Raw genomic sequence first — 15,146 nt, forward strand, 5'->3', positions numbered from 1 at the left:
CAAAACTGCCTGGCTAAACCTGATTGAATGAGATCTGATGCATGACAGTGTTTTTCCTTAGAGGCTAATCTGTTTTGTCTGGTGTCTGAAACCTGATACTGAGGAGGCACTTAAATTTACATTATACCAAAAACGGCTTTTACTAAGCATGACATCCGAGCCATTCGACCAGCTCAGCTCACTGTGTGAGAATTTTAGTAGGTTTGCATGACATAAATCAATATATGAACAGTGTCTGGTTCTTTGGACAAGGATTAAATTTAGTCTTGGACTAAAGTGCTGTTCACTATTGGTGTTTCACCATTAAAGTGTCCATATTATGCAACTCCAAATGTTCTTGCTTTTTAGAAATAAAACAGTTTGATATAGTATGTAAATGCTGTCAAAGTTTCAAAACACAATTCACTCCACATATGGAAACTTAGCTGCAAAACAGCCCTTTTTAAATGCACTGCTTTGGTTATGTCATGAAACAGTGCACTGACATTTATTTGCCTATTCAGCCAACATCAGCTTACTCCCACCCATTCCCGCCAAGCTTAAAGGAAAGGACTGCTTTTTAAATGAGGCTTGATACAGGGCAGCCAATCAGAACAGAGCTCATTTACATACATCAGTCACTCACAAAAACAGCCTGGTTAATTCCTCGGGATAATTAGAGGTTGGTCATGGTCATGTGAAAATTAATTATGACTGCTTTGGTACATAAACCCATATAAATATAATAAGTGGACCTCATGGACAAAAACAAATTACAAGAAAAATGGAGGATATGCCCTTTAAATGTTCTGTTTAGTCTAGGATTAGGCTTAATCTGGGTCAGGAACACTTATCAATTGTTAAATAACTACTATAAGCTAATATTTCATATATAAAAGTTATACAGTTATAAGAGTGAGGAATTGAAGCATGGGCCCAGAAGTTGGAAGTCAGTGAAGAAAGTTGGTTTTATCTGAGTATTTCTAACACCACAGCAAAACTCTTCTCCAAAACTGTTCAGATGTCTTTCATTGACTGACATCTGATGCACGACTCATCAATTCCACTGCATGTCAGTTTGAAACGCCATCTTCCTTCAGCTGGAGTTATTCAGCCGCAAATATGGGCCACATTTCCATTTGCACCATCTCTGTAAATAATTTGTTCGCCCCGCATCTTTGGTGTTCAGGTTTTGAGAAAAGAAGCAAGTGTGTCAGTTAAAAACAACATTTTCAAATATGCATGACCTTTATAGAACGTCACTCGATGTCCCATGTAGTGCTGTTACAGACCTGATCATTAATACTCATAAAAGAGCCTGGTCCTGGTTCTTCATTCTTTCAAGTCAGGCAGTGCCTCAGTTACCTCGCAGTCATTGGCTAATTGTGTCCATTTCATTTTGCTACTCTGCCAAATTCTAGCAGTGTAAGAGCATTTTGTTGCAGCAGGAAAATATTTGCAGCAGGGGATGATGAATATCAGCATAATTTGTTTTCCTGCAAAAATCCGCCCATGCGTGACTCTAATGTAAATGAGTGTAATTATGAGCAATTTAAAATCAGTCTCTGCTGGGTCACCTGCCAATAAGGTAAGCAGCAGCACAACAAGTGAATAACTGCAGGTGCCATCGTAGCTTAGGAGACAGAACATTTCGGCAGAATTTTATATCTTTAAATTCCCAAATTACGGTTTAAGTAATAAGCAGGCATATAGCCAGATGTCCTTCTGTCTGAGATGAGTACTGGATCTTCACAGAGGCATCGATCTGAAGGTCTAACTGTCAAAACAATGATTAGCACACTCAGTTACAGAACACACAAAGAGCTGCCAGCAATCATAAAGATGGAAACCATGAAAACGTGTAATAAATTTCTTTTGTGGTTCTTATTGAGAAGGCAGCGCAAAGACAGATGTACGTGGGTGGTAGATGGTTAGACGGACGGATGGACGGATGAAAGGATGGATCTATCCATCCATCCATTTGTCCATCTATTCATCATGTGTAGATGTGTGAATGGAAAGGCAAACGGATGAATCGGTGGTGGGACTGACAAGTGAATCCATCTATTCACCACTCACTCATTCATCCGTCTTGTGGATAGATGGGTGGGTAGATGTATAAATGGATACACAGATGAATGGACGGATGGATGGATGGATGGGTGGATGGATGGATAAGCAGATGGATAGATTGATTAGTGAATAGATGGGTAACCCTTCCATCCATCCATCCATCCTTCCACCTATCCATCCATTCGTCTGTCTTGTGGATGGATAATCCATCCATCTGTCCATCTGCTTATCCACCCATCCATCCATCCATCCATCCATCCATCCATCCGTGTATCCATCCATCCATTTACCCCCGCATAAATGAATGGATAAGCAGATTAATAAATGGACAGATGTACAGATAGATGTATTGATTAGTAAATATATATATGGGTGAATAGGCAGATGGGTAATCCATCCATCCATCCATCCATCCATCTTCTTATCCACCTGTTTATCCGCCTCCTACTCATTCATATATCTTGTAGATAGATGGGTTGATAGATGAATAGACAGACGGATAATGGATTGATGATGGGTGAATAAGCAGATGGGTAATCTACGTGAATACATGAATGAATGGATGGATGGATGGATGGATGGATGGATGAATGAATGGATGGATGGATGGATGGATGGATGGATGGGTGGGTAAAAGAACGATGGATGCATGAATGAATGGACAGATGAGTAGATAAGTAGATAAGTAAATGGTTGATGAATATGCATAAATGGATGGATGCACAGATGGAGAGGTGGATGTACAGGATTAGATGAAGTCTGGATGCTAACACAGATTTACATTTAATGCTATATTTCCTAAGATCAATCCCCAAAGACTAAACTCCACAGCACTGAAGAATATTTCCGTACACAATCACCCCAACTGCACTTTCACATCCAGCCTGCCACATCAGGCGTGCTGTTTGACATGGACTTTGTCTAAGCCAACAACAAACTCATTGAACGAAAGCAGTTCAAAAATTCCACTCACACACAGAACTGCAGTCTTTCCTCCTGAGGCCCGTCCTAATGTGCTGACAAAGCACTACAGATGCACAGGCCTGCACCTCAACGCCACAGTTCCACCTAGAGTGATGTTCCACTTCTCCACAACAACAAAACCCAGCTCGCAGCAGCACACCAGCACTTCAGCATGCTAATTCATGCAAGCAGGCAGGCCTGAATCTACACAGAGTGATGTTTATTGCTCAAAAACAGCCGGTATCTTTAGCCCAATGGAAGTTTCCATCTGTGGAGGAGGTTCTGCCTTTCTTCACAACAGAATCACAGCTCCTTGGTTTTGTGGTAGTGGCTGCATATTTTTGCACTGAATTCTAACGACACTCCGAGAACCATCTTCATTCGCACAAATGCCTGTTTTGAGGGCTTCTGTTGTTATCTTACCTCTTTAGTTTTGTCCATTGCTTTCAGGATGGCAACATTGAGCTTCTCTAGAGCTGAGAGGACGTTCAAATACTCCCCGAGATGCTGAGAAAAGTAATCTGAAGGGAAGGAAGAGGAGGAGAGGACAAAAGAGAGAGAGCGAGAGGTGGGACAGAATGGAATGGATACATCAGCACAGAAAAGGTGCAGTTTTTAGCTAAGGCAGAAAAAAAGGAAATGACCACATATCTGAAATGAAGACGCTACGTGATTGATTTTTTTCAATAAATCTTTCCATCTATCTTTCTCCCTTTCTTTCTCTCTCTCTGTTTGTCTATCTCACTATAACACACACACACTCAAAACAACTCTGGAGGTAAATGTGGCCAAATTAAAAGGCTGACTGAGAACCGCACTTAAACAAATGAGACTATTCCTCTCCTGCTTGATGTCAATATTGATGAATGGCCAAATGAATTGAATGAAGCCGATTAAGCCAATTTATTTTCAAACTGGAGGTTTTCTTTCACCAGGCCACAACATATTGTTTTATTCCTCTTCTTTTTAACACTAAAAAGATGAAACTTTTATTAACCTTTTTATAATGTTTGGTGATCTGTCACTACTTGACTATTTGAATCGCAAAACATCACAAGAAACAGTAATCTATAACACGAATTAGATGCTTCACAAGGTAAACAGAAGGGAATTATTCACACCCACCTGAGAGCTTGTCTATATCAAGGTTGCTAGAAAGGAAAGGAAAAACAGAAATGAAAGAAGGGTAGCAGATTCAATCATTAGAAAAGGAACTGTTATTGCTGAAGAGATGGTCTCCTGGAAATGTTAGCAGAACCTTAAAAAATTAATTCCTGAATGTATTTCCCAATTCACGTTCCTTCAAGTTGCATTTCTGGTTGGGGGGAGCTATAATTACCTCCATAATAACCTATCAAGAAAATGATCACATAATAGATATCTTTTTTCTCCATAATAACCTATCAAGAAAATGATCACATAATAGATATCTTTTTTCTTTATTAAAGACAGTCATTAGAACTGACAACTGAAAAATAAATATATTTTGAGGCTGGGCTTCTTAGCAACTTCCATTCATTTATCTGCATATCTAAACAGACCCCAGTTCACAAAGCTAATAATGCAAATGCACTTAGATTTTTAATCATGCTCTGGTGCAATCTAAACTGTGCCAATCCCCCTAATGTGTGTGAACTGTCACATCAAATCTCAGCTGAAAGCAAAATGCATCTGGAGCATTGGAGTTTGGGCTAAATAATTGCACGGACTTGCCTGGAGGCATCAATGGACTTTTAATAGATATGAGACTCAGAGGGCTAAATTAAAAGCAGAAATGGATCTGGTTAATGATTTAAGTAATTGAAGAGCACACACACAAGCTGTGTCCAAACAGGCACACTAGCATACGACCACGCTGCAAAATGGCGCCTCAGTTTGACCTTGATCAGCCAAGGTGACGGGGATTTGTCACTGACTGACAGCTCCTGCGGGACGACTGTAAGCTTCCTCTATTCATAATGTACAACACCTGGATGAAAGGGTAAAGAGAGGATGAGAGGGTAACATCATCCAGTCTTTACTATGTGACAAAGACAAATTTAAGGTTATGGCAGTTTAAATTGCTCAAATGTGCATGTAGATCAGGTTCAGGTATGAAACATCTTTATCAGTTTTGTCCATTTACATATGTATGTCACATGGGATATGTTAAGTAGGGTATATCTGTTGGCCAGTAATGTTGGTGGATACTGAGGTTAGGGATGCTTGATGATTTTGAAATCATGACAGTATCGACAGACATTTGATTTAAAAAAGAGTATCAGCACTGGACAGATGTTTAGATTTAATCAATATTTCAAAATTATATTTGATTACAAAATGTTTAGTCTGCATTTTATTTGTTACCCATTTGAAATGAATGTTTCATTTCTCTGTAATTCTAATCCAGATGAATCAATTTCTACATTTTAGAAATGTTTATGTATTGGCATCGTCAGATGTTTACATGAAAACACATGATGTCAGCACTGGCCCACATTTGCTATATTGGTGCATCCATAATTGACATCCCTCAGATTTATCTGTGTCAGTAAAAACCCTTAAATCTTGCCTAAAAGCACAAATACACAGCCACTGCAACAGCCATCTCAGCTGACAGCAATCACTTGCTCACTCCTATAACAGCAACACAGGCTGAAATGGGGTCTGTCTCACCAAGCAGGATATCTTGCTTAGCCAACTCACTTTAGGCTTAGTTTAATCTCACCCTGGATTTTCTGTCTCACGACAGTGGATCACTTTTTAGGAGGCTACATCACCATGACAACTTATGCTGCATGCCCAACAGCTCTTGGACGAATCAGGACTGAGCTTCTGGCCAATCAGGGACAGCCTTCTGACACAGGTGGACACCTCTGGCTCTTTTTGGGTCATACTTTTTGATCCTTTGAGACGTTTGTGGCATCACTCATGTAGCGTTTTTCAACAGAGGAAACAACCATACTATATAGATCTCAATGATATAAAGAAATACAGTAGCAGTGGTGAGAGCACTGCTTTTTACCATTACAATGCTTTACTTTCTGCACATGTACAAAGACTTTTTTCATTCTTGGAAAATTAAGCCGCTCGACTCTTCCTCATGTTTCATGTGATTGTTTGTCCTAAGCGTCACGCTTTCATGCGCACATGCATGTAAAATAATTAGCCATGAATATCTAAACCTGGATTCATAGAGAAAATTATTAAATGGCATCATAAAATGAGTTAAACACAGTTACACTTGATAGATTTTGTGAAGTTGAAACTTAGGAACCTCGTCTAAGTTGTGCTTTGTGAGACAAGGCAGTGGTAAATTTGAAAACGAAACATGGTTAAAATGAAAAAGTATATAAAATGCAACTTTAAGCATGTAAAAAATCTAACTTTTAAAGATAATAAACATAATAGTTAATTAACAGAAACCAAGGAAAAAAGCTAAGAAGTCTGAAAAGCTCCGCCACCCTGTGCAACATTGTTTATATAATTTGTGAGTTTATTTGAGTAAACTTTGACAATTTACCTCATGCAACTCTGTGTTGGAAACTACCTCATGGTGTTTCTAACTCTCTTTCTCTAATTAAGAAATTAGACTCGTATAAGACAATTCACAGTAATCATATTAGTCTATATAGCATTATTTAAAACTACTAGTGTCTAACTATTTTAACTAGTGTCTGCCTCTATGTATTGGTGTTAATTGCTTAACTGCACTGAATTATACTGGCCACAAAACATTCATATTGGTCAGGCCGTAAGGTAAAGGCAATGATTTGTAATCAAATGTTTCTATTTCAGGAAGCAAAGGAGGAATAAAGCTGTTCCAGCCCAAAAGTCTGGTGCAGGGGAGGAACATTAACCAGCCTGAATAATGCACCAACCTCTGCACATCTACAGGCTGGATTAATGTTTTAATGAGGATGGGGGAGTTGGGCTGCTGTTGTGGAGAGACTCAGATGCTTGCTGTGCATGGAACAGGTCTCTATTCCCGGACTATGCAACTCTAATTTACTGCAGGCTTTTGAATACAGTAATTACTAAGAGATTGGTCTCCCTGATTGCAGATTGTGCTGCCTTTTAGAAAGAGCTCGTGAAGTGTTTTGAGATGCAGAGTGAAAATTTTAAAATTCAAACCCGATCCCGTGCGCCGACACGGTCCTGCAGTGCAGCGCTTTTGTGAAGCTTGAAATGAAGTCGCTCCTTTATTCTGTCGACACCAAGGCCTCTAGCTAAAGAAATTTCTCTTCCTTGAATCACGCATCTCATCTCTGCCATTGCCTTGATCTTTTTCCATGTTCACTTTCAACTGTTTATTTATTTATTTATTATTATTTATTTTTTTTTGCACACGCTTCTAATGGCAAGCCGTGCCGCATGTCGCTGCGAACAGCAATTAAGAGGAACCAGGTGGGTGCCTCCAAAAGCCTGGGTATTGAAGCCTATACAGAAAGCCCTGAGATGTAAAATCAATGCGAGAGGGTACATACTTTGCCTGTCGGCCGTCAATGGAGTAAAACAGCTCCTGAAGCTCATCAGTTGTGAGAATCCCATCAGCAAAGTATGCTTTGAACTCCTCAAAGGACAGCTTGCCATCATCTACAACAAAAGAGGAAAGGGAAAGAGTCTGGTATTAGTTTAATATAGCCAACACATTTAAAAGCACCATCTTGCATTTTTCTACCTTTTTATTTCACTTCATGCTTTTGTAGGTTTATGTACCAAAAACTTGGCACCCCTGTGTTATCATTTAAAATGCAGCAGGAACTGTTTAGACACTCTTTATAACTTCAGTGAACTTCGTTAATGTGTGGGGCTATCCTGCCGTAGGCCGAAAAGATGAGTACTGTCATATGCAAAAGTTTGAACACCCAAATTACGTTTCATTGTCTGAGTAAGAAAATGAGTTAAACCATCCTCTACATGGAACAAACCAAAATATAGCATTTTATGCTGATTTAAGTGCACAACTTATTTGCTTAAGTTTAATTTATTTGAAAAAAAAAAACATAAAATGTAAAATGCACCATAACTTTTGCACAGGCCACATTTTAAATGTGCAGAAGTCTGTTCTCTGTACAGGATGTGTAATTGTCACTTTTACACTGGAGCCCAAATTTTTGCTTGTGCCTGTATGTAAGTGTGCTGGTTTTCATGCCATCATAGCTACAAGTTGTTCAAAAAGGGCCATTTTTTGCAGCTTAGTGGACTATATGGACTATATGAACTGGGGAGTTAACAGTATCTTGAAACTTAACAATGGTTACGTGCAACATCTACTCTTTATTTCAAAACAGTGAGGAAAGTTCAGTTTTCTATGTCATGGGCCTTCTATGAACAGCAGCATCAAGCTGGTTTAATATCATTTATCAGGTATTCTTCACTCATGAAAGGCTGCATGGAATGAATACTGATTGCTCAATGTACTGTCCTAGACACAATGTTACAAAACACTTTGGTTTTGCCACGACTTTGAAACCGGAAGGCAGCTTTAGATGTTATTACACAGGTCACCAGTGTTGATAGACTCCTAGTACCAAGACTTACCTTGTTAGGTGATGAATCAGTATTACAAAACAAAAATGGGGAAAACTTTAGATTTATTAAGACAATCCTCCTACATTCCTCCTAAAACACTCTTCAATTTAAAGCAAACAACAAAATCGGATTAGGAACTATCAGAAAGGTTTTCTGTCACATTTAAAATCCACAGCACTCTGGACATAATATCTATATGACACACTCAGTAACAACTAGTGACTGTATTTGTAGTCAGCCTTAATCTGTACACCAACCTACATTCTGCTTGTTTGTTTTCAGTCTTATTGTATAAGCTGCCTGAGTAAGAATGAAAGGGTGGTGTGGGTGGGTTGGAGGGTTTTTATACTATATCCACAAGTTCTCTACATGAAACCTTGATAGTGGTTAAAAAACAATGTGGAACCCTCAGAGCCTTGTAGACCTTATGATTTCTATAAAATAAAAAAGGCTGGAAACAAAAGGGTTAAATTCTTAAAACATCCAACAGAAAATGATCCAACTAGGATTTGTTTCTCCTGTTTGATTTAGGTAGTTACAGGCAGGGGTGGAAATGGTGCAGAACACACAGAAACACAATTTTTATGTGAACACTGCATTTAGTTTTTGCACTCTGATCTAAAGTGTGTGCATGAAACGAAGTGTCTGTTTATCACATATCAAGTTCAGCCAATAAAAAGTCATGCTGCTGCAGCAGGGTCCGCCCACCCAGTCTCCACTGTAACAACCGTCAGTACGTCACGCATTTGGAACATAAAGCAGACAAGAAACTGCACAATCTGTAATAAATGTGGTGTTTTTCTTTCTAACTTTCTTCAATATCAGGCAGGATTCATTTGGATATGTACCTTACTCAATGTAATTAATGCTATTCAATGATTTGTGTGTTCATTGCTGTAAGTTTCAGTCAGTGGGCTCAGTTTAAAATGTTCATTGTAATTAATGTTAGTTAACGTAACTCGAATATAAGGTAGCGTCACGATTGATTCTCAACTAGCCTGCTACTGTCAGCCATTCATTGAAAGCAATGTGTCTAAATCTAAATGTATCTCATTTAAAAGTAACAGGACACTGAATGTTTTTGACAGTCTAGATCACACCATGAAAGTGGTGGTTTAGTATTTCTGATGGAATAGTGGTTGGTTTGACAGGCATTTGATGATATGCTTTGTTGTCTCTGCCTTGATGGAAAGCTTGTTTAGAATTCTGTGTGTTATGTAACTATTTAATGGTGGTTTCAACAAAAATGTTTTTCTATGGTGTTGTTGGTTTAATTTTTAGACAGTGGTCTACATCTCTATGCTTATGAACAAATCAAGTGATGTCTTTAAATAATCAAAGTGCCAGATTTGTTCCATTTTCCAGACTGTTCTTAATACATTTTAATGCATGTTGCCCCTAATAATAAAATAAACTAGTTTTCCACCAGTAAAACCCGGCCATTTCCACCCCTGGATACAGCCAAGCTAACTCTCCCATTGGTTAGGCCTTAAGGAGCTGAAGTCAAGTCTAACGTGTCAAATTAACCAGCAACATAATAAATACTGACAGTGGAATCAGTCAATCAATCAAATCAATCACGTTTTGATTTCCAGTGGACGGGACCAATTTTGTGAGGAAAACTGTCAGTCTAGACCTTCTGGAAGTCCTACACACATCACTGACTAGAAATACGAGTAGTAACCTGGCCAATTCATTTAGTCAGCTGTTTAAAATGCAAAACAGAGGCAGCTAATGTAAAATTGCTACAAGGAAAAATATATGTTCATATGTTTGTTACAACCGTTAAACAAAACATGATATGTCTTTTAAAGGCTTTGAATGTCTGTGTTTAATCCAGAATGACCAAAAAATGTACATGTGCTGTTAACTTAGCGCTAACATACTTCTAGTATCCCATAGGAGCACTGGCAGAAATTAGCTTAATGATTGCAAAGGTGTTTTTTCCACATTTTTGACGCTGTTTTGACATTTATGGTCGGAACTGAATGCCTAGCTGTAATAGCCATGGTTCACAACTAGTAAAAACCTAATAAGCATATTGATAAAAAAGCAATATGTTTTCACAAATGGTCTAACTGAGATTACAAGGAAGTCCAAAATTTCTTTAAAATTGATACAAATGTTACGAGCAAAGCTGTTTAAAAATGAATGAGTACTGATCCAAACCCAACCTGTACTTGTTTCACACTGTTCATACACCAGTTACACTCTTACTAGCATCTGTACGATTCATGCATTTGTAGCATATTTGTAACTATCATTTGTAGCATTTATTAAAGTTTAACACAGTTGAATCATGCAGGCACATAAGAATTAAGGCAAATACAACATCTAAATGAATCATGCTCTTGTTAAACACTGCTAACTTAATCTGTTTCAAAGAGCAACACTTCATATCACAAGTCTTAAAAGACAAATTCTAATTCAAGTTTTCTTAGCCTGTTCTGTGATTTTCGCTCTGGAGTGTGACGTCTAATTCGCCATCTAAATTAGCGCAAATCACCATGAGACAAAAAGCTAGTCAGTCACATGAGCGCTCATCACTCAGATGATGAGTATCATAGATCATTTCTGATACATGAAGTACCATCTGGCTTCGGTGCCCTTGGATCTCTGATTGTGCGGGTGTTAGAACTTCTGTCATCAATCACGCAGCCAGAGAGCCTAATAGAGCGCGGACAGGGGAGGAACTTGAGTATCAAATCACCAGCCTGAATCCTCCTCGCCCAGATTGGTGGTGACACATGACCTGAATCACGGCAGCCCCAAGCATCATTGAGTTTCTCTCTCCCTGGGTACTTTCTGGCTCTCCTGAAGATGCCCCTTGGTTGCCCAAAGAGCTTCATTTGGTTCTCCAATCATTGAGACCCAACGTGAAAGACTTGAGCTTGATTCCATTTGTTGCCCTTCATGAAATGGATTTTCAATGCAGAGTCACAGCTTTAGCATCAGGAGAATCAGGGGGGAGCTGGCTCTGAAGCAACAATCAATTGAAGTTCAGGCGTCAAGGGAAGAAGTGCTCCTGGGCCAGAACCTGAGCTACCTCATCGGTGGTGAAATATGAAGTGGCTCGCCAGGCCGCCCCTGTTGACTGCCTTATTTGAGCTGAGAAAAGTTCTGGCCGTAAATCAGGCTGAGACTGCTGAGAGATAGACTGCTGAGGGAGACGGAGATTGAGTCAGAGATACAGCGAGCAGAACCAGACTGGAGGCAATCCGATTTATCCCAGCAAAGTCTGCCTGTGTAACCCCGCTCGACAAATGAGTGGGATGATGTTAAAAAAAAAAAAAGGGAAAAAAATATATATACAGCAGTTAAGCATACCAAAATGAATGAATATGGAGAATGTCAACTGGGGATATAAATGTTTTGCCTGCTTTACAGAGAACTAGTCTGAAATAATACACACTGTCCCTATAGTCTCATAATCTCTTTGCCAAAGGTGAGTCATACAGTAATATTTTATATTTTTCTCATTCATTTGTAAGTTGAATATAGCACAAAAGTCAATTCATGGACTATTTCATGTTCTATGGCTAGGATCTGTAGCACATTCGTTCTTCCGTTCACAGTGTTTCTCTACTTCAAAATCATCACCTACACACTTAAAAATAAATGTGCTTAAAAGGGTTCTTTGAGCCATAGGAGAACCACTTTAGGTGCCCTTTCAGTGGATGGTGCTTTGAAGAATCATTTTTGTACAACCCCATTTCCAAAAAAAGTTGGGATGCTGTGCAAAATGTGAATAAAAGCAAAATGCAATGATATGCAGATCATTTAAACCCTATATTTCTTTGAAAATAGTACAAAGACAACATATCAAATGTTGAAACTGAGAAATTTTACTGTTTTTCGAAAAAGATTTGCCCATTTTGAATTTGATGCCAACAACATGTTGCAAAAAAGTTGAGACAGGAGCAACAAAAGGCTGGTAAAGTTGTGTAATACTAAAAAAAAAAACAACTGGAGGGTAATTGGCAACAGGTCAGTAACATGACTGGGTATAAAAAGGGCATCCCAGCGAGGCTGAGTCTTTCGGAAGTAAAGATGAGGAGGAATTCATCACTCTGAGAAAGACTGCACAGGCAAATAGTGTAACAATTTAAGAATAACGTTTCTCAACATGAAATAGAAAAAGAGCTTTTCATCATCTACGGTACATAATATCATTAAAAGATTCAGAGAATCTGGAGAAATCTCTGTATGCAAGGGACAAGGCCGAAAAACAGTGTTGCTGGCCGTGATCTTTGGGCCCTCAGACAGCACTGCATTAAAAACAGACATGATTCTGTAGTGGAAATCACTGCATGGGCTCAGGAACACTTCTGGATACCACTGTCTGTGAAAACAGTTTGGCGCTGCATCCACAAATGCAAGTTAAAACTCTAAAATGCAAAGAAGAAACCAAAACAGGATCCAGAAATGTTGCTGCCTTCTCTGGGCCTGAGCTCATTTAAAATGAACTGCAAAGAAGTGGAAAAGTGTCCTGTGGTCCGACGAATCAACATTTGAAATTCTTTTTGGAAATCATGGACACTGTCCTCCGAGCTAAAGACAACTCAGCTTGTTATCAGTGCACAGTTCAAAAGCCAGTATTCATGACGGTATAACGGTGCATTAGTGCACATGGTATGGGTGACATGCACATCTGTGAAGGCGCCATTAATGCTGAATGATATATAACATACGCTGCCATCCAGACGACGTCTTTTTCATGGTAAGCCAAACTGCACATTCTGTATGTATTACAACAGCACTGCTCCACATTAAAAGCATCTGGGTGCTAAACTGACCTTCCTGCAGTCCAAACCTGTCACCCACTGAAAACATTTGGCGCATCATTAAATGAAAAATATGACATATGAGCCCCCAAACTGTTGAGCAGCTGAAACATGTTTAAGCAAGAACAGGAAAACATTTCACTTTCAAAACTACAGCAGTGTCTCCTAAGGTCTCAAACGCTTACAGAGTGTTGTTAAAAGAAGAGGTGATGAAACACAGTGGTAAAAATGCCCCTGTCCTAACTTTATTGGAACATATTGTTGGCAACAAATTCAAAATGGGCATATATTTAAAACAATAAAATTTCTCAGTTTCAACATTTTATATGTTGTTTTTGTAGTATTTACCTTTAAAAATATGGTTTACATGATTTGCACATCATTGCATCCTATTGTTACTTACATTCTGCACAGTGTCCCAACTTTTTTGGAAATGGAGTTGTAAATGAGATACAGTAGTGTAAACAAAACTTTTAAAGGTTCAAAGAACCTCTAAACTGAAAGTGGCTCTTCCACGGCGTCGCTCACATTACCCTTTCTAGCACCTTTTTTAAGAATATAATGATACAGTCTAATAGTAAAAGGGTTCTTTGAAGTGATGACATAGAACAGTGGTTCCCAAATTTTCCACGGCCCTGGACCCCATTTAGACATTACACTTCCCGCTGCATACTCTCTGTCACATACATACACAAGTATATTGCCATGATGCATATATAAGACATTCAGACCTGTAAAATATACAATTAATTCATCTTTTACTGTTTAAGGGTATATTTACATTGTTTGTACCTTGGTGAACAAACCTGATTTAAACAGCACCTTTTGTCTGACAGTGTACAACAGACAATTGTATTAATATTTACCTTAAAATGAATGATACTTAAAAAATGAATACAGAATGTTAGGGATATTTCTGTATTCTAGGGGTGGGTCATTCTGGAGTTCCTGTCAGAGCTCAGGGTGGGAGAGAACCAAACTTTCTTCCTTTGAAATCATAAAGGCTGCAGGACCAATATACATATCTGTGAGAGTGTCTGCAGCCGGAAAATTAACAGCGACTAACAGCTACGCTCTAATCACAGTAGCTACAAACTAATAACTCGCTAAATCCGCCATCTAAACCACATCCGTGAAACTGGAAACAATTCAGGTACATGACTAACAAGCATCATACAGGCCTTAACAACAGTAAAGGACACTCATTTCACACTCACTTCTCACAGCAGTGCACGAAAAACTGAATGAACTCTAGTTTCTCCCGAACACACGGCGCTGAGAAGGGGCTGCAGTGAAACACTTTCTTCTCTAATACAAAGTGGGAAAGTACCTGTGTAATTGTGTCAGCTGACTAAGAGAAATTAAATAAAGATTAATGCCAGACTTTTTTGACATACCCTAATGTCATTTGACTGGGGGTGCATGTACCACAGTTTGGTATATATATATCTGTAGATATCTGTATAAAATCCACTTTTGGTCCAAGAACAATTCAATGGGAAGGTTTTTTTTAAATATATATAAATGAGATGAGCGAATGAGACAAATTATTTTAAGTTTAAGCAACCCCCACAATAACATAAAAGGTCCTACACCAATTAAAGTGAATTTAAAAACTGAATTTCATGCCAGGAGCCATTTGGGAACCGGTAGAACAGGGAAAGTACTAAATTATGCAGAGCAGTGGTCCTCTAGGACCAGGACGAAAACCACTGCACCAAATAATATTCACCTTCTTAAATATTTGCCAGGGTTTAGTGGGCATTCTATCTTAAGACATTCCAGTGCCCAGAAATGTAAATGTAAGCTGTTTCTACAAGCGGAAAGATCTAA

The 15,146-nt window shown here is 38.7% G+C and overlaps 1 protein-coding gene across 1 annotated transcript in view; it reads right to left on the reverse strand.

The window, feature by feature from the left end:
• Window positions 1–15,146, reverse strand: part of necab3 (N-terminal EF-hand calcium binding protein 3) — a 48,868-nt gene that overhangs the window by 15,962 nt on the left and 17,760 nt on the right. The window contains exons 3-5 of the mRNA XM_036571217.1: window positions 7,482–7,590; window positions 4,141–4,166; window positions 3,439–3,536 (exon numbers count right to left, since the gene is read on the reverse strand). Of these exons, the coding sequence (XP_036427110.1) occupies window positions 3,439–3,536; window positions 4,141–4,166; window positions 7,482–7,590 (233 nt within the window). The remainder of the gene's footprint in view (window positions 1–3,438; window positions 3,537–4,140; window positions 4,167–7,481; window positions 7,591–15,146) is intronic.

Source organism: Colossoma macropomum, unplaced genomic scaffold (genome assembly GCF_904425465.1).
Source record: "Colossoma macropomum unplaced genomic scaffold, Colossoma_macropomum, whole genome shotgun sequence".
Classification (NCBI taxonomy): Eukaryota; Metazoa; Chordata; class Actinopteri; order Characiformes; family Serrasalmidae; genus Colossoma; species Colossoma macropomum.